The 20,360-nt window shown below is 38.5% G+C and overlaps 2 protein-coding genes and 1 long non-coding RNA gene across 5 annotated transcripts; 1 reads left to right on the top strand and 2 right to left on the bottom strand.

The window, feature by feature from the left end:
- Window positions 1-1,263: 1,263 nt before the first annotated feature.
- On the bottom strand, window positions 1,264-5,350 carry faap24 (FA core complex associated protein 24). Of its 3 annotated transcripts, XM_063002740.1 has the most exons (6): window positions 5,265-5,335; window positions 4,254-4,356; window positions 3,979-4,139; window positions 3,744-3,883; window positions 2,799-2,954; window positions 1,264-2,051 (listed from the first exon to the last, which is right to left on the bottom strand). In XM_063002740.1, exons 3-6 carry the CDS (start codon window positions 4,082-4,084, stop codon window positions 1,809-1,811), a joined length of 645 nt encoding a protein of 214 aa, XP_062858810.1. In that variant the 5' UTR covers window positions 4,085-4,139; window positions 4,254-4,356; window positions 5,265-5,335; the 3' UTR covers window positions 1,264-1,808. The 3 variants fall into 3 exon arrangements, with proteins under 3 accessions (XP_062858810.1, XP_062858818.1, XP_062858803.1); XM_063002748.1 differs by lacking the exon at window positions 4,254-4,356 and having other exon boundaries at window positions 5,265-5,350; XM_063002733.1 differs by lacking the exons at window positions 4,254-4,356; window positions 5,265-5,335 and adding an exon at window positions 5,109-5,237.
- A 4,927-nt stretch (window positions 5,351-10,277) lies between these two features.
- On the top strand, window positions 10,278-17,878 carry bmb (brambleberry). The gene is made up of 13 exons (XM_063002711.1): window positions 10,278-10,541; window positions 11,640-11,768; window positions 12,237-12,422; window positions 12,971-13,193; window positions 13,767-13,883; window positions 14,050-14,229; window positions 14,788-14,994; window positions 15,489-15,612; window positions 15,723-15,764; window positions 16,929-16,987; window positions 17,126-17,250; window positions 17,385-17,485; window positions 17,585-17,878. Exons 1-13 carry the CDS (start codon window positions 10,278-10,280, stop codon window positions 17,718-17,720), a joined length of 1,893 nt encoding a protein of 630 aa, XP_062858781.1. The 3' UTR covers window positions 17,721-17,878.
- Window positions 17,081-17,764, bottom strand: LOC134321142 (uncharacterized). Its single transcript, XR_010013790.1, has 3 exons — window positions 17,563-17,764; window positions 17,325-17,460; window positions 17,081-17,241 (listed from the first exon to the last, which is right to left on the bottom strand). It is a non-coding gene; the product is annotated as an uncharacterized LOC134321142 (long non-coding RNA).
- Window positions 17,879-20,360: the final 2,482 nt, after the last annotated feature.

Raw genomic sequence — 20,360 nt, 5'->3', positions numbered from 1 at the left:
GAAGAACTAATTGTGGCAGCTTAAGGCTATGTTATAAAAAAAAAAAAAAAAAAAAAAAAAAAAAAAAAAAAAAAAAAAAAAAAAAAAAAAAACCGCTCATATTTTGAAATATAATATCCAACAAACTCATGATCAAGTGTTCTAATATTTTTGGTTACATACAAACTTCATTTTCAAAAAAAGTTGTGATGTTTTGTAAAATGCAATAAAAAGAAGAATCTGTGATTGGTCAGTTCTGCTGAACCTTGATTTGTCAATTCATTGACAAAAGTAGAAAGATTTTAATTGTTTTTACTTATCATTGTATTTTGTAAATGTAATAAAAAAAAGTTGGGACAGAGGAAAAATGAGAATGAAAAGTTTATAAAATATGAATATTGCAGTATAAACTATCATGCTTATATGATAAATATAGCCACATGGGCTTCAGAAAACCATTTTCACTAAACAGTCAACCGCTGCATTAAGAAAAGCAATCTGAAGTACTATTACAGGAAGCTGTACATTAATTCTATATAGAAATGCCAGAGATCTCTGGGCCCAGTGGAGACAGTGGAAACGTGTGATGTTTACAGGAGTCAATAGTTCAGCATGTTCTCAGTAAAAATGGACATCAAGTTCTCTATGCCAAAGACAAAAAGGATCATTCAGACTGTTATTAGCGAAAGGTGCAAAAGCCAACATCTTTCATGGTATGGGGGTGCATCAGTGGCCCATCGACAACATGGGTAATTTGCACATATATAAAGGTTCCATTGACATCGAGATGTATATTAGGATTTTAGAGACACGTGGCCATCAAGGTAAGTGTTTTCCTGAGAAGTCCATGTTTATTTTAGCAAAACGATGCCAGGCCTCATCATGCATGTGCTACAACAGCATGGCTTCGTAGACACAAAATGCATGTGCTTGACTGCCCTGTCGGCAGTCCAAACCTGTTTCCTATTGAAAATGTATGGTGCAGCATGAAGCAGAGAATCAGACAATTGTGACCACGGACTGTTGAGCAGCTAAAATCTCGTATCTAATAAGAATGGAGAAAAAAATTCCACTTGCAAAACTGCAACAATCAGTGCCCTCAGTTCCCAAACTATTAAAACATTTAATGAATATGCCTCTGTCCCAACTTTTTAGGTGTGTAGCATGCATTACATTTTACACTTATCATTTTGCAATAAAGTTGACCAGTAAATACATGGGGAATGTTTTCTTTCTACTTTTGAAAGTTAAAGAAAGATTCAATAGAACTATCAAATCACAGTTTCTTCTTTTTATTGCATTTTACAAAACGTTCAAACGTTTGTAGTGTAGGTTTGTAATATATCTACCATTGGTTGTTAGCTAGTTTCTTTTTATTTGTTCTCAGTAACCACGTTATCCTGATCCATGAGTCCTATATGCCAGTTGGAAACATGAGAAAAATCAAAGCACACAGGGAAACCCATGTGGATGATTAAACCCAGAAACCAGGTGCTGTGCAACACCCTCCATATTGACCACCAACCCTGACAGTGCAAAACTCTTCTGCGCTTAAACAGCATTAAAAATGTCAGTATCAGTAAACTACAAAATAGAGAATAAAAAGCACATTACCCACTGACAGTGTGCAGGGGAAAAATCTAGTGAAATGGTTTTTACAAACATTTAATTTTCCTTTTTTTTTTAGCCAAGATACTCCACCTCTTTTCTGTCACCATAGTTTTACACAACAACAAAATCCATTCCATTGAGTTTAGGTTAGGAGGGTTATGCTGTTAATCAACATCTTCATGTGGCATATATGTTCTTTTTAAAGGTTTTGTGCAATGTCAGCTGAGCATATTGTGAAAAAAAGTCCAGATTTGCTGAGCTGTGGCCTGTCCTACGACAGTCTCTAGTTCCGGTACTGAAGCATTACTGATTTGATGGATGCTGGAAAAGTGCTGGAGCAGGGCCATGGTCTTTACTTTGCCAACCCCAGGAATCTGCTGTACGAGGTTCAATACCACTGGGTCCAACAGCCTGGTTGTACTTTTTCTGCGGAATGGGTTCTCCTTACTCTCTCCATGCACCTGTGCAGGAAAAGAAATAAAATATGAACTATGCAAGTTTGGTAGGGGAAGTCCAAACCTTTGTTTACAACTACCAACAAAAAAACTGAACTGGGTTTTTCTTAATGAACTTTTGTCTTCAGGTGGTGCTGAAAAAAATAGTGCAAGTGATGCCATCTGCTGTCCTATTGCGCAAAAACATTTTACAAGGATTGCCAATCAGCCAAAGGTTCAACTCAACTGTTAGTAAAACAAGTCAAGTCTTCAAAATAAATCTTTTAGTAGTAGACTTACTATTTAATTTAGCTATTTTTGTGGGGATTCTATAAACAGGTAAGATAGCAAAATATTTAGCTCAAATACAAATCCTATTGCTCAGATTTTCATGACTTCCTATATACTTAACTGCTTTGTTAACTGTGAGTTTATCAGTGTGAGTTCACATCCATGATTATAACAGAGAGACACTGTTTACACACCACATTAGACTGATTTTCTGAATGCATCCCAAACTGTATCTTTTGTATTATTCAGTCTGTAACGACACCATTCAGCTTTGACATAAAAGCCACCTGCCTAATATTGTATTGTGTTTGTCCCCCTTTTGGTGCCAAAATCAGCTCTGACCTGTCGATGACCTGTCGCTAATTAGACATACTACTTAGTACTGTAGTGTTTCGTTAGGAGCCATAAATTTAACAAACTGAGTAACGCTAAAATGTATTGGCAGTGTTTAGGTTGGTGCAATTATCAGAGAAATTCTGTTACCATTTGTGTTATGAGCTGGGCTGCTTCAGCAGGATTACCAACAGCAAGCAGGGTTAGTCCCAGCTCCAAAACCACAAACTTCTGCAGCCCACTGAAGTACTGCTCACTGAGACAAGTCCTCTCCACAATAACTATTCCACTGAACTTACTGTTGGCCTGTAACAAAAAAAGCAATATAGACATATACTAAAAGGGCCAAAAGTTTAGAAACACCAGTGAGTAAAAATGTTTCTGCTGACCTAAATCCCATTTAACATTTATAAGAGCACTTAAAGACTTAGAAAACCAGGCATCCATTAACATCACAAGACTAGAATATACATTGATGACAGAAGAACATTTATTACACCAGACATTGCTTGCAAACTCTGTTCTAGTTCTAGTCCCAAAAGTCAAAAGTGTTCAGTTGGGTTGAGGTCAGGGCTTTTTGTGGGCCACTCAGGGTTTTCCACACCAGACTCACCCAACCATTCCTTTATGGACCTGCACTGTAACTATAACTTTACTAGGCAGCAATAATACAAGCTATACAGGATTAAGAACTAAAAATTACATTTAACAAGCACAGTTGTTACTGACATTAAACACTGACATTTTTTATCTCTTTTAACAATTATTGTTAAGCTAAACAGGCTATGTTAAACACTCGATTACTTTTTTCTTTAAGATACTCTTTGCAAACATGGGTGTAAATGCAAAAGCCTTTGTTATTAGTTTGAAACTGTTGTAGGTTTAAACTGCAATTATACAGTAGCATTTTTAAAAGGTTTTTAAGTGCAATATCAATGCTTTCATGAGTATTTTTTTTTTTTTACAAAACAAGCAAATAAATAGGCTTTTAGACCATAGTACATAAAACATGGACATATTTATCTGTGATGAAAGCTTTTTGATTACATATGTAGTTTTTTTTTTTTTCAAATAAAGAAAAATATCTAAACCTACGTTTCTGAATCGAACAATTTTCCTTTTGTAGTCATTTCCCGCCACCAAGTCACTTTCCGATACATACAGGACACAAGTTTTGTTACTGAGGTGGAGGTCTACAACACCAAGTTCTTCCTCAAAGATAGTTTTTACACTCCCTAGCAAAGAGAAAAAAATCCAGTCAAGTATTTGAAAAGGACTCTCCCCACCCAAGTGCAGGATGCTTTAAATTATCCTAGTAGTCAAGTTTTACCTTTAAAATGTTGCACTAACTGAGAACCCCTCCACTTGGCATTGATGATGACATGTCCATATGGAGGCACAGCACTAACAACCACTGCTGTTGCCCTTGGATCCATCACAGTAAAACACCAATCATTACTTGCAGGTCAGTCACAGGTTTCTGCATTCCATCTAGTACAAAAGTATTGACAGAAATTCAGTCAAGAGCAAACTAAATTTATTGTGGATGAATTACAAATAACAATAAACTATGTTTTTAAGTTAATTGCAGTGTAAAATACTCACAATGGTGAGCATATACATTAAGGCCACCTGCCTAATATGCTGTCAGTGCTGCAGTGACCCACTAGACATAGACTCCACAAGAAATATAGGAGTCCTGTGGTATCTGGTACAAGGACATTACCAGCAGGTTAACAGTACAGACATGAGGTGGACTGTCTCTTCTTTAGTGTTTGATTATATGGTTTATATTAACTCAAATAAAACAAAATTATCCAGTTCAGGGCGGCACGGTGGCTCAGTGGGTAGCACTGTCGCCTCACAGCAAGAAGGTCCTGGGTTCTGGGTCCTTTCTGTGTGGAGTTTGCATGTTCTCCCCGTGTCTGCGTGGGTTTCCTCCGGGGGCTCCGGTTTCCTCCCACAGTCCAAAGACACACAAGGAGGTGAACTGGAGATACAAAATTGTCCATGACTGTGTTTGGCATTAAACTTGTGAACTGATGAATCTTGTGTAACGAGAAACTACCGTTTCTGTCTTGAATGTAACCAGTGTGTAAAACATGACGTTAAAATCCTAATAAATAAATAAATGATCCAGTTCTCAAATATTTGTCACAGAAAAATTGTCAGGTTTTGGCAACAAAAATGGAAAGATGCAGTGTTTAGTATTATTTATGCTTTATTGACCTTAATATAATTCATATATCAATATGAAAAAGGTCAACAGATTTATAATAAACACTGATCACTGATGTTAACTGCGTCCATGAAAGTCACTGTACTCTGTAAGTATGCGATTCCGGACGCAGCTTTCTTATAATCAATTAATAATTACGTAACAGTGTTTCGTACATTACTTGGTGTAATAGTGTTCCATGCATTTAAAATTAGGTCAATAAAACAAAGAATTACAATTACCTCTGTGTGTCGTTAATTTCTTCTACACAACAGATGACAGACGTATTTACTTCATTTGATTTTAAAGCATGACAAAGTCCATATGTTTTTAAAATAGGGAAAGACGAAGTTCACAAGCTTTCTACACAGGCTATATTTAACAACCTCAGTACTTACTGTGTATTTAAAGAATATTTTGCACTTTCTTCAAATTTAATACAGAAGAATTTAACGACTTACAATATTCGAACAAAACAAAACATGTAGCGAGAATGCTAACGACAAACAAACGATATCAAACCCCCGCGCCCGGCGCCCGCTGCTGGTCACATCTCGCGAGAGTTCCACACGAGCGCTTGCGTTCATTGGCTGCTCATTTTCCATTTAAACAGTGCAATACTAATATCACTCAGGTTTGTTGGACCTGGATCATTTCAACCTGTTCAGGCTACAGGAGCACACACGAGAGCGTTTCTGAACTAATTTAGCATTTAGTATAAAGGAAATCGTATACATTCAACTACTGTGGTGAGTGCAATATTTCTTGAATTGGCGTTTTATAATGAGCTGATTACTATTGTTGGAGATGCAAATGCGTCTCCATGCATCACAAATGCATGTGATTATTGTTAAAGCATTTACATATTGCCCCTGATTACAGTTTGGTTAAAAAAATAAAAATAATAGATAAGATGAGATGCCTTTGTCATTGCACAGTGTACAACGAAATTGAGTACACATACAATAAGTAAGAGTAGAAGCAAAAAATTATATACAAATACACAACACACACACGTATGTATAAGAATCTTAAAAATAAAGAATAAAGACTAAACTATAGTTATAAAAGAAGTACAGTAGATTGTTTAAAACACAGCAGTGAGGTCGTAGTGGGGTATTGCACATGCCCTGAGTGACTTGAGATATTGCACAGAATAAATTGCACGCTATAAAAACAATAGTGCAGTACGGAGCCCCTTAGGGGTCACTAAGGAAAAAAAATATGTGAAGACAAAATCCGTACCCTCGGTTTAGTAAACTGTACTCGCGCTAACTGCGCTACAAGTTTTACTGCGCGCCTAAAACCCGTTTTACGGTAATACAGTTGCGAAACATTGAAGAGGATAAAGCATCTTTTTGCAGCTTAATATACTATATATTAGATATAATAACACACACACACACACACATATATATATGTGTGTGTGTGTGTGTGTGTGTGTGTGTGTGTGTGTGTGTGTGTGTGTGTGTGTGTGTGTGTGTGTGTGTGTGTGTGTGTGTGTGTGTGTGTGTGTGTGTGTGTGTGTGTTATATCTAATATATAGTAAAAAAAGATGCTTTATCCTCTTCAATGCTTCGCAACTATATATATATATATAAAGGGGTTGGACAATGAAACTGAAACACCTGTCATTTTAGTGTGGGAGGTTTCATGGCTAAATTGGACCAGTCTGGTGGCCAATCTTCATTAATTGCACATTGCACCAGTAAGAGCAGACTGTGAAGGTTCAATTAGCAGGGTAAGAGCACAGTTTTGCTCAAAATATTGCAATGCACACAACATTATGGGTGACATACCAGAGTTCAAAAGAGGACAAATTGTTGGTGCACGTCTTGCTGGCGCATCTGTGACCAAGACAGCAAGTCTTTGTGATGAGTCAAGAGCCACGGTATCCAGGGTAATGTCAGCATACCACCAAGAAGGACAAACCACATCCAACAGGATTAACTGTGGACGCAAGAGGAAGCTGTCAGAAAGGGATGTTCGGGTGCTAACCCGGATTGTATCCAAAAAACATAAAACCACGGCAGAATTAAATGTGCACCTCAACTCTCCTGTTTCCACCAGAACTGTCCGTCGGGAGCTCCACAGGGTCAATATACACGGCCGGGCTGCTATAGCCAAACCTTTGGTCACTCGTGCCAATGCCAAACGTCGGTTTCAATGGTGCAAGGAGCGCAAATCTTGGGCTGTGGACAATGTGAAACATGTATTGTTCTCTGATGAGTCCACCTTTACTGTTTTCCCCACATCCGGGAGAGTTACGGTGTGGAGAAGCCCCAAAGAAGCGTACCACCCAGACTGTTGCATGCCCAGAGTGAAGCATGGGGGTGGATCAGTGATGGTTTGGGCTGCCATATCATGGCATTCCCTTGGCCCAATACTTGTGCTAGATGGGCGCGTCACTGCCAAGGACTACCGAACCATTCTGGAGGACCATGTGCATCCAATGGCGGTGCCGTGTATCAGGATGACAATGCACCAATACACACAGCAAGACTGGTGAAAGATTGGTTTGATGAACATGAAAGTGAAGTTGAACATCTCCCATGGCCTGCACAGTCACCAGATCTAAATATTATTGAGCCACTTTGGGGTGTTTTGGAGAAGCGAGTCAGGAAACGTTTTCCTCCACCAGCATCACGTAGTGACCTGGCCACTATCCTGGTGTAGGGCCTCCTTTTGCGACCAATACAGCGTCAATTCGTCTTGGAAATGACATATACAAGTCCTGCACAGTGGTCAGAGGGATTTTAAGCCATTCTTCTTGCAGGATAGTGGCCAGGTCACTACGTGATGCTGGTGGAGGAAAACGTTTCCTGACTCGCTTCTCCAAAACACCCCAAAGTGGCTCAATAATATTTAGATCTGGTGACTGTGCAGGCCATGGGAGATGTTCAACTTCACTTTCATGTTCATCAAACCAATCTTTCACCAGTCTTGCTGTGTGTATTGGTGCATTGTCATCCTGATACACGGCACCGCCTTCAGGATACAATGTTTGAACCATTGGATGCACATGGTCCTCCAGAATGGTTCGGTAGTCCTTGGCAGTGACGCGCCCATCTAGCACAAGTATTGGGCCAAGGGAATGCCATGATATGGCAGCCCAAACCATCACTGATCCACCCCCATGCTTCACTCTGGGCATGCAACAGTCTGGGTGGTACGCTTCTTTGGGGCTTCTCCACACCGTAACTCTCCCGGATGTGGGGAAAACAGTAAAGGTGGACTCATCAGAGAACAATACATGTTTCACATTGTCCACAGCCCAAGATTTGCGCTCCTTGCACCATTGAAACCGACGTTTGGCATTGGCACGAGTGACCAAAGGTTTGGCTATAGCAGCCCGGCCGTGTATATTGACCCTGTGGAGCTCCCGACGGACAGTTCTGGTGGAAACAGGAGAGTTGAGGTGCACATTTAATTCTGCCGTGATTTGGGCAGCCGTGGTTTTATGTTTTTTGGATACAATCCGGGTTAGCACCCGAACATCCCTTTCAGACAGCTTCCTCTTGCGTCCACAGTTAATCCTGTCGGATGTGGTTTGTCCTTCTTGGTGGTATGCTGACATTACCCTGGATACCGTGGCTCTTGATACATCACAAAGACTTGCTGTCTTGGTCACAGATGCGCCAGCAAGACGTGCACCAACAATTTGTCCTCTTTTGAACTCTGGTATGTCACCCATAATGTTGTGTGCATTGCAATATTTTGAGCAAAACTGTGCTCTTACCCTGCTAATTGAACCTTCACACTCTGCTCTTACTGGTGCAATGTGCAATTAATGAAGATTGGCCACCAGACTGGTCCAATTTAGCCATGAAACCTCCCCCACTAAAATGACAGGTGTTTCAGTTATTTTGTCCAACCCCTGTATATAGGCAACAAAAGACATACCATGGTAAAATTATGCAAATGTAAAATTCTAAAATAAGCAAATCAAATTATTATCAAAGCACTCCACTTTTTTCTTTAAGAGCATTAACTTTTTTATTAATGGAATACATTTCAGACATCTTTACTGTAGTAATCTGGGGTGATGGGATAGCAAACTTATTAAAAAGTCAAATCAATAACAATAAATAAACAATAAATAAATCAATCAATAAATAACACTAGTACTCATCTTGTGATTTTGAGACTATTTTACCCTAGGAATTTAGAATAATAGGATTGCAAACCAACGTAAAGTAAAATGCAAATCAAATTATTATCAAATCACCCCATCAGACTCTTAAAGAATACTCCTACTTCTACTTACTGACTTTATGAGTCTCAGACATTTATACTGTACATTTCACTTTGCGTTGGTTTGCAATCCTATTATTCTAAATTCCTAAGGTAAAACACTCTCAAATCACAAGCTAAGTACTCGTGTTATTTATGATTGTGGGGTGGCATTTGATAAGATTTTGATTTGACTTTTTAATAAGTTTGCTATCCCATCACCCCAGCTGTAAAAAGATGCTTTATTCTCTTCAAAAACTGGCACTTTGACCTGTATAGCATTAAACTGTGTAAAATACATGACCACCTTCCTAATATTGTGTTGGTCCCCCTTTTGCTGCCCCATACGCAACAAACTGTGATGCACTGTGTATTCTGACACCTTTCTATCAGAACCAGCATTAACTTCTTCAGCAATCTGAGCTACAGTAGCTCGTCTGTTGGATCGGACCACACGGGCCAGCCTTCGCTCCCCACGTGCATCAGTGAGCCTTGGCCACCCATGACCCTGTCGCCGGTTTACCACTGTTCCTTTCATGGACCACTTTTGATAGATACTGACCACTGCAGACCAGGAACACCCCACAAGAGATGCAGTTTTGGAGATGCTCTGACCCAGTCATCTCGCCATCACAATTTGGCCCTTGTCAAACTCACTCAAATCCTTACGCTCGCCCATTTTTCCTGCTTCTGCCACATCAACTTTGAGGATAAAATGTTCACTTGCTGCCCAATACATCCCACCCACTAACAGGTGCAGTGATGAAGAGATAATCAGTGTTATTCACTTCACCTGTAAGTGGTCATAATGTTATGCCTAGTCGGTGTATATTGTTCACAGTGCTCTTCACCAAGAACTGGTTTCAGCTACATTTTATTTAAAAAAGGCCAGCTCACTCGATTTTTGAACTAAGGATTTAATCTTTGCAGTGTTAGTTGTAGAATGGTATTCTTGGTAGGTGGAAAACTGCACACCAGGCCATACATAAATGTATTAGAAAAATATGGAAACTTATATCACAAAGGCATCACATTTTTTATCATTTATTTAGACTGTTGTGTGCAATTAGCAGTTTTTGTGCACATTGTTCATGACTAAGTGGTCTGTTTTGACATTTTGTTTACTTCAACAGGCTCCTAAAACCCAATTCCACAGTTTATCCACCTTCAGGGCCCAAATGATTCAGAGAAATTTGGTGAACCTGGGATCATGGTTGCTGCAGTTATGCGTGTTGACCATTCTATGTGGAAGAGCTGATGCTTTGTTTGACTGGATGAAGAAAGAACCAACAGCTCCAGCATCTGTACCCCCAACTATGCTTCCTGCCCCTACTACTCTCCAGGGGCAAGCCCTGCCTTTTGAAATAAGTGCTGCTGATGAAAAAATCTTGGCTGAAGCTAAACAAATGGATTTGAGTCCTCTAGACAGCTGCCACTTTAAGGTAAGTGCTGTTTATTTTTAATTTTTTTTAATTTTTTTTTTGGCAACCACACAAGCAGGTTTCTATTGAAATACAACACTGCTGCATGTGCACATTGCAATCCTGCATAGATGCAGTAAAGCAATCAGTGCTGTTCTGACAATTTGTGTGTTCTCTAAATGTTTCATGTTTGGTCAGGAAACAATGCTTTTGTATTTTTTATTTAAGAACCACAACGAAAAAATTGGGCAAAGTCTTTCTCACGGGGTAATTTGAAAACAAAAAAAAACAAAAAAAAAAAACGAGAAGGCACTGTCAATTGTTTTTCCCAAGTTCTGATGGAAAGTAAATACATTTTATTTTGTCTTTGTTTTTAAGTTGTTTTTAGCCAAGATCTGTTTGAGAAAACCGTTAACTCTAAAACCAGACAGAAATTTTAATACTGTATATTAAAAGCACAATTCCAAAAAAATGGACACAGTCTAATAAAAATAAAGCAAAGCATTTATAAGTGAAATTTTACAAGAATTTAAACAGCGCTAAAAGAGATTTAATGTTTTTAATAATTTTGCTGCTCTTTTTAAAACACTCTTTAATCTGCTAGTTCTTGTGGCCTGCTCTATCCTGTGCCCCATTGCAAAATTTACAGTTCATTAAAGGTACATGATATGGACAGTAGTATTGAGAAACAGTTTGTAACAGTAAGAACAAATTCGTATTGCTTTACATATTTAAGATATAAAATTGTTGATTTGATAAGTGTAGATAAGAAATTGTGTGGGACTCATTGTAAAATGTGACACCACTGTATAACGTTTTAGAAGTCAGTGGGTGTGGATTAATTTTAATGTTCAGATTTTATTTCTGTTGTCAATATGCAGTTAAGGTTTGCCCTCGTGGTTTAGTTTTTAGCAATAGCACTAGTTCCACTAGAGGTTTAAAAAATCATAGTCTGCAGTGGGTATATGCTAATAAATTGGATAAGAGGAGCCTGGCAACATGCAAAGTACATATGATTATTTTTAAATTACTTAAACCCCCCACACATTTAAAGCATATAATTTATTTAGGTAAGATTTTCTGAAAAATATTTAAGTCTGTCTGATTTCTTGTTTCCAGGTTGTCCGTCAGCTTAAGGCTACCTGCAATGGCCTTTCAGAAGAACAGCTGGCCAAACTGGGAGTGGCTTTATTCAACTGTCAGTCAGAAATAGAGGGTCGCAAGACTTACCTTTGCACTAATGAAATGGTACTGTTCACAAATATTACTGAGTCTTTGATTTATGTTTTGTGGTAAACTGTTTTATTCAAAAATGATTCAACTGTTTTAGCAATGTTTAAATTTACTCCAAGTAGACCTTTTAAAGTTATTTAAGCTGTTGCAGATCTATAGGCATACAAGTTTAACCCAGGCCATTGACGTGCCTTTAATTTTAGGCTTAATTAAACCCAAATTACAATAAGTACAGAGAATACATCCCTATTTATCATGATTTGTAATAGCTGGACTAGATCCATGTACATTGTATTTCTGTTTAAACGTGTAAGCCTGTTAATTGATTATCACGTATGTGTTCAGTCACTGGGAAGAAAATGTATGTTCATGGTCATTTTGAATGAGTAAGTCTTGATAAACTTGTGCTTGATTTCAAACTTTTTGTAGTGAATATTTCTGAAGTCTTTGCGTTTCCTTTTTTTTTCTTTTTTTTATAAACAGTCTATTAAAGAGTGCACAGCTGACATGGATTCTGACACATGGAACGCATATCACATTGTCAGCAACCGGGCACGTGCCGTATGTTATGCCACACGCCAGCACCAGTTCCGTCGTCAGGCAGAGGTCACTGTAAATGCACTCATCTCAACTGCAACGAGTCAGCTTGATGCTATGAAGGATTTGAAGGTTTGCATCTCTAGTAACTTTCCTTAGCTGAGTTTTTAGGATGCCTAACACACACCCATTCTGACACGTGGCCAACTACTTATTTTCACCTGCTTAAGGAGGGCTCACACAGGGTTCAGTATCACATATGGAGAGTCATGCACTGATCTCCATTATTCATTGTTGGTGGGCAGCACTGTTGCCTCACAGCAAGAAAGTCCTGCGTTTGATCCTAAGGTGGGGTGGTCTGGGTCCTTTCTGTGTGGAGTTCTCCCCGTGTCTGCGTGGGTTTCCTCCTGGAGCTCTGGTTTCCTCCCACAGTCCAAAGACATGCAAGTGAGGTTACTTTTTCAATTAGGGTTTTAATTCTTAGCTAAATATTTAAAAAATGTCTACCCTACAAGTGAAATAATTTTATTCTATCATCTACATTCATGCCTGTTAAAACCCACAGCCCAGTGTATCTGTAACAACTTGATGTCTTGTAATTTAGTGATTACTGGATAGTACACAATAACATTTAATGTAGTTTTAATTCCTTTGTCAACACTGAGCTATTGTGTGTGCAGGAGGGCCAGCAGGAGCTAAGGGACATAACTGCTGCATCCCTGGACAGGCTGTTGGAGGGTCACAGTGCCTTAAAGCTCCAGCAGGGGGCGCTAATGGAGGGCCAGGAGCAGTTGGATGCTTCGATCAGTGCCAATCTGCAGAGACTGTCGCAGGAGAAAGCTCTGATTAGTACTGGGCAGCAGCTAGTGGCACAGCTTATTCAGGGAATTACACAAAAAATAGGTCTGTTGCTTGTAACAAATGGTCCAGTCATAAGTTTTGGCAATCTTCTAAGTTTCATAGTTATTAATTGAGCATTTTTCTGCTTTAAATGCATTTTTAAACATGTAATTCACCATTCATTAAGTAATTGTGCATTAAATAAAATAATAAAACACCGATTTTAAACTCTGCCACTGACCTGGATTGGCTGTTTCTCTCAGTGCCACTGTAAAATGCGACCTCTGTCTTTTCCAGAGGCCAAAATGAATGTTGGGGGAATTACATAAAGCACAGCGTGACCCTCCATACACGGTGCGGCTCTTTGTAAGACTCCACCACTCGCTGGTATAAAGGAGGCAGTTGGCAATTGCTCTGTCTGAGAGTGTAGGTGCTTGTCTTTTGCTCTATGCCCCTTGCACTGACCCCTACACTGGAAGAAGAGAAAATGCAATCCAGAAATGGAAATGGTCCAGTCAACCCCTCTTCCCAAAATCTCCACAGAATCTCAAATTTTGAATGTAGAGTAATTGTTGACTTTTGATTAATTAATTGTTGATTTTATATGTATTATCTAGAAATTATCTATCTGTTTAGAAAATGTCAGTGAGCAGTTAAAAGGACAAGGAACAGATGTGCAGGAAGGCCATCAGTCTATTCTGCATGACCTTGCGGAAGTCAGAGGACGTGCTCAGGAAATCTACAGTAAAATGGGCAAGTCATCAGTCTTTAATGACATAATGTGTTTTTTTTTTTTTTTTTTTTTTAATTATATTTCCTGTGGATCTATATTGCATGCATTGTTTAAATATTCATATACATTGTATGATGTAACTTGTACAAATAATGGCATTATTCTGTCCTGTTAATCTTTTTTTAGAGCTTAATTTAAATGGAGTCATGCAGCAGCAGAACACAACAGTGAAGTTCTATTCTGAGCTCATGGCTAAACTGGAACGGATGAACGGCACTCTGGGTTATATGCTGACGTACCTGGACAGCATGCAGAGCCGGCTAGAAGACAGACTACATATGATCCAAGGCTACCTGGGATGGGCTGGTACTTGACACACTTTAAATGATTGATTGACTAAAATATTTACATGTAATGGAACAGGAGGCTGGTTAGCAATAGACACAATATGCCTAATTTTATACGTTGTGTAAAAGTAAATATACAATTAACAACTCATAAGACCCACTGAATTACTTATTTTGTAAAACAGATCAGATGTGGCTTTACATTGGAGAGCAATAATCTCCACAACACATAGAATTAACAGGTGAAGAATATTCAACTCGTTTTTTCATGGTCAAAACAACATTGACTCCCTGCACTGATGAGTAATATCTGCACCAGCAGTGTCTGCTATGCCTCTGTTTGAGATCAGTTATCAGCTGTGGTAAATAAGTTGAAAGGATTCACCAGAAGATTTAATTGGTTGCAAGTTTTGGGCATTTAACGTTCATCAATTAAGATGAACCATTAAAGTAGTTCTGTTTACATTTAGGATTGATGCCACCTTAGTCTTCATTGTGATTTTTTTTATTTATTTATTTATTTTAATTTTTTTTTTTTTATATAAATGTTCTGATTTTGGTTGATTTTCGTTTTTAGGTCTGAGTCTGCGTGCTGTGTGGACATGTGTGATGCATGCTGGGTATTTCCTGTTGTCTGCGGTGCTGCTATCCTTTTTGCAGTGTCCTAGATTTTCCCGTATCTCTCTGCTCATCACTGTGCCTGTCAACGCCATTGCTGAGGTCAATCAGCAGTCAGCCCTTGATCTGGTCACACTCTCTCTGCTGCTCTTTACACTTTCACTAGGTTAGTCAAAGTGTGTGTGTCCCTTTCATGTTAGTAGGGGTGAGTTAAAGACAATAACCTATCCTGTCATTTCATGTGGTTTCATCAAGTCTTGAATTGTCATAACAGCTGGTCAGTTATTATTTTTTCCATTTCCAAAAAAAAAAAAAAAAAATACACTTTGGTTCTAACAGGTTTCAGCAGATCTGTGTTCTTCGACTGTTGTTTACTTAAACTTGAGAAATGATATGTTCACTATAGAAGCACTTAAGTCGCTCTGGATAAGAGCGTCTGCTAAATGCAGAAAATGTAAATGTAAATTACAACAGCATTATGTTACCAGTACGATGACAACAGGGATCATAACAATTATTGGTAGCATCATAACAACTTATGTCATGGAAACCTAACAGAATCATGATACCTGAAAACAAATGTTGACCAACTATTATTTTTTTTTTACATTTAATTTATTTTTAAAATTTATTTATTATTTTTTAATTCTTCTTCTTTAGGCCGCTGGTTTGTGCTGCAATTGTTGTGGGCCGTTTCTAAACTGAAGGCCTCAAAGTCCAGCCAGGACACTGCTGCTCATTATCTTCCAGCTCCTCCAGCTAAGAAAACTCCAGAAAAATCTACAAACCCGTAAGTCTACGGATTTTTTGTGTTATCCCTGACTGTTTCAGTTTCTTATAAGAGGCATTGCTTCTATTTAGAAAATGTGAAATGGTTCAATAAAATCAATCAATCAACCCTGGATGCGGCCCAGCGACCTCTTCAACACCTTTAGAGTGAGTCTTTAAGCACCTTTAACCTAAATCATGTGTAAATTCTGTCATTCACACCACAATTTGCCAGGCTGCTTTCTTTTACATATGAATGACCCAGCATATGCAGTGAATCATAACATACTGCACAATGTATATTGGCTGCATAATGTTTATTGGCTGCAATTTTTTAAAATCAATTTTAAATATCTAAATGTTTTATTAATGTCAAAGTGCTTATTCACTTGCATAGTTAATGATAAAACGTATATTCTTCTAGAAGACATCTACAGTATTTTGGCAGTGTTTGAATACAACTATTCGCGTCTATAACTCGTTAGCCCTTTGTCCACATAAGTACTTCTAGTTTGATTGTACTTTTAAGTACACAAAACAGTGGTCAACTTGCCAATGTTGGAATAAAAACCCAGACTTTCTCAGTGCTAAGGAGGATTTGTCATGTACAGCTTACCCAAGTAATAGGCATTAATGCACTCGCATACAATGATGGACATTGGTACCAACTCAAAAATTCAAAAGCCAATCTGTATGGTTGATTTTCTTCTTTGGCCTGACAAGCAATGTGTGATTTTTGGGAAATGTATTCAGTTGACTTGTCAGACTACAATCTGTTTCCACTGTACCGCTGTAAATTTTAAGTAAGCCCAAGCCCACAGAAGTCATCAATGTTTCTGCACATAATTGATATTTCCTAAACTGTATAAGTTGAATCTACAAATGCAAGTTAGAATTTTTTTTTTTAATTCTCTGAATCTTTTCATATGTACAGAGTAAAATACCTTAAAATCCTTGCAACCATGAGCAAATAATAGGAGTCCAACAAAAATGGATTTTTTAGATGCTGATGTTACACCAAATATGGCTAAAGTTTTGCAGGCATTAGTTTCAAAATGAGTGTAATTACAAGAGCCCATGTAAAAGCTGGAATTACCCAATGGGGCTAAAGGTAATGTTATATTTATTATTTTTAATGTTCCCATATTTGAATGCTTTAACTTACCATAGTTAAGCAGCCCTACTGTTCAGAAACTATAAAAACATGAGTTAGATGATTATTTACAGAATGTGACAAGATGTGGAATATTGTACTGTCTCTTGCTTAGATCAGATTTGTTTACGCTTTTGTAAATATTCTAACTTTCACCACCTGCAATTTATTGTTTAAAGAGAGAGCCTGGATTTTGATTTTGAGATGGAGAGGCCATGCCAGGACAGCTTCATGACAGGTGTGTGCCCAAACTGTCAGGCAAAGCTAAAAACAAATGTACAATATATATTTTATTCTATGTATCTATTGTAGTGCTTCAAGAATCGTTCACATTACTTCTTTATTTTGTGTTATTCATTTAATCTTCATGGTATAGGTGACCCTTACATGGTGGCTGTATCTCCAGCTCACAGTTATGGGCCATCCAGGCGCAGCTGTCCCTCTTTAGGCACTCCTAGCCACTCTACACCCAGACTGAAAAGTCGACTTAGCCTTGGTGGGGTAAGTAGAAAAACAAATCCTCCTTTTAAAAATGTTATTATTGATCTGTCTAGAGGAAAGATGCATTCAGTTACCTTAAAACGTTTGTATAAATAGGTTGACATTGTCATGCTGATCCATGTTCTGCTTGGCAGGCTGTTCTTGAGAGTGTTGCCCAAAGGAATCTGGGAGGTGTCTTGGACACAGTGAGTCAATCCCGTAGTTCCAGCCCTAATCATTCAGTTAACAGCAACAGGTATGACATTTAAATTCCATTATGAATGTCTGCATTTGTGTCTGGATTTATAAAAAAGTCTTACTATAAGCACTGACCTGCTTTTTCTTCTTGTGCCAGTTCCTTCTTGGGGCGTCCACTATGTTCTGGCATTACCAGGCTTGGACAGCCTTGTAAGAAGAAAGCACTGTTGGGCCAGGATTTCTGTAGGGTACATGAGGGAGGGCATAACTCTTATAGTAACATTGGAAGCTGAGCAGCGAGCACTGGATTCTGTTGCAGCAGTGAATGTACTGTGTGTATGTGCAGCTCTAACATGTTCCTTTTTATCACTTTGTCATTGTGGCTTTTTTAAATTTATTCTTTTGTGTTTAATACAAATCTGACTTTATAATAAACTTTTACAAAACATAACTATGATGTTTTACTTGTGATTAGAGAAGTAGAATAACCTCTTTAATATGTAAGTTGTTCTTTAAATGAACTTTAAATGAATCCTCCAGACATAAAAAATGGAACAAGCAAACAGTGTCCTTTTAATAAAGTTCTACAACATTTTAAGTCCCTGTACCTTAACTGCTGATTCATATAAGGTTAATAACTACAGTTAAAGTAGTCGTTTACATACATTTGTAAGGGAATCTTCAGATCAGAGCTTAAACTATTCGAACATGTACTTTGTCGAAAATGTAACTCTGGGCTTAGAGTGCAGCAGTCTTAGCACCGATCTTAACCACCACTGCTGAGATCTCTAGCTTGAATCTCAGCTCTGCTATCGACTGACTGTTTGAGGGTGAAAGAGCTGCTGTAGTTGTGGCTTTTGCTGGCTGGGTGATGGCACCTGGGTGACTCTCTGTACCGGAATACTGATCCCTCTGTGAATCCCCCTGCCTCATGCAGGTAAAAAGAAGTGAATGGCTGCTGCGTGTTGGAGGGGGCAGGTGTTAGAACTTGGGTGCAAATACAATATTCACAATCCGTGTTGAACTATCGCCCTGGAGGAACATTTTGTTTCAATATGTACTTGTATGTAGTTTCAATATGTACTTGTATGTAGTTTGAATAACGAAGCATTTTGAACCTTAAATTTGAATTGGGCATCCTTAGGTAAGGGTATAGCAGTAGATGAGATGCAACTGAATTGGGTGAAACACTTAGACCAGCAATGATACAGAGTATACAGTATCCTGTCCTACAAAACCCTTCATCATATTTAACAGTAGGAAGTATGTTTTGTGCATAATCCTCCTCTTTTAGGCCAAACACTTGTTTCGGCTCGAAACTTTTGTGGTTGAATGTTTATGCACGAATGGGGATGGGGGTGGTGGGAGTCTTATTGAGCATACTCTGGCTCGATATAGCGCTGTGTGGGAACACTGCCAGATGAAAAGAAGTGGCTGTAAATTGGACAGGTGTTGCAGTAGTTGATAGAAGACTGGGTTGTGTAAATGGAAAATTGGAAATACAAAGGGGGAAACATTAATAATAAGGGTGCCGAAGACTGACACATGGCAAGAAACCAGAGCAAACCCACATAGACATGAGGAGAACATGCAAAATATTATAATTTTTTGCTTCAGTTAACGGTTGGATATTTTTACTTTTTAGTGTTAGATTTACCTTAAGATGAATTTCTTATAACCCTTTGAACTCTTCTGCCGATCACTGTGGACGGCTTTTTCTACGTGTATATTCACACTTACTCGCGAATACACAGCCATATATTTAACTTTATTCGCTTATCATATTATTCAGGGCTCTCAAGTTTTCAAGTTTGCTTGCAGTGAGATGGTGGGTGGGGTGGGGGTGTGCGGTCCCTCCCAGTGTCCCATCAGCATAAACACAATTTGCCTCAAATGGGCCCCTTGAACAGCAGTGGTCATTGTTACACTAAATTCTGTAATATTAAATACATTGTCTTAGCTATGCCTTTCTAAACAAACAAACAAAAAACAGACAAATTAAATAAAGAAAAACAAATGGGCCCCTTGAACAGTGGTGGTTATTCTGTCTCTCTGTGTGTGTTTGTGTTTATGAGTGAGCTTGTGTGTTGTAAGTGTTTGTGGCTGATTTTGATGCCTTGATGACTGATATTGGGGGCTCCCATTTAAAGCACTGTGGTTCAATGTCAGCCATTTTCACGGTCATGATGGATGACAGAGTTCCATCCAGAGCCAACATGTTCCTGGTTTTGGTTTTATTAAGCCCCACCATGGAAAAAAACCCTCTCTGCATCTGCATTTGAGTGTGGCAGAACTAATACCAGTTTGGCAATCGTAGACAGCCTCAGAAATCTGCTCATACCAGTCACCTTTGAAAAAAAGGAACCAAGGAAGCCTAATTACATTCCTACATATTTTTGCAGTTATTAAGTTGCTCATGTCAATGCTGAATATTTCTTACCCAATTCTTCAGTGAGGTCATATTCCCCCAGAAAGCCTCAATGTCAAACATGACTGAAGCTGCGACCGGAATCGCATACTTCCATACTCAATAGAACGCGGAATGAGGACGCGAGAGTGGTTAGTATGTCCGAATACACAGTATACACAAAGAGGTACGCGAGAAGTACCTGGATGACCTACTTATTGGGCAGCCATGTTTGAGTATGCAAGCGATGCACACTTGCGGTCCACTAATGTATCCCATAATGCAACTGGAGCTGCGTAGGCGTTCGAAGCGTAATAAGAAACAAGAAAGATAGCGGTCCTCTGTTTACAAGTGTAAGTAAGATAAATAAAAAATTTTAAAGACGAATTAATAACAAAAACACGATAAACATTGTTAGACGTAGATCTTTTGTTAGAATCGATCCGAATTTATCAGGAGGCAAGGTGACGTTCTTTAAAAGTTTTATTCAGAAAAGGTTGGTTCGTCTTCCAGGTCGCAAGCAGCT

This window comes from Trichomycterus rosablanca, chromosome 1 (genome assembly GCF_030014385.1).
Source record: "Trichomycterus rosablanca isolate fTriRos1 chromosome 1, fTriRos1.hap1, whole genome shotgun sequence".
NCBI classification, from domain to species: Eukaryota; Metazoa; Chordata; class Actinopteri; order Siluriformes; family Trichomycteridae; genus Trichomycterus; species Trichomycterus rosablanca.
Note: the sequence above shows the minus strand (reverse complement) of the source record. Positions and strands in the feature narration are given on the sequence as shown.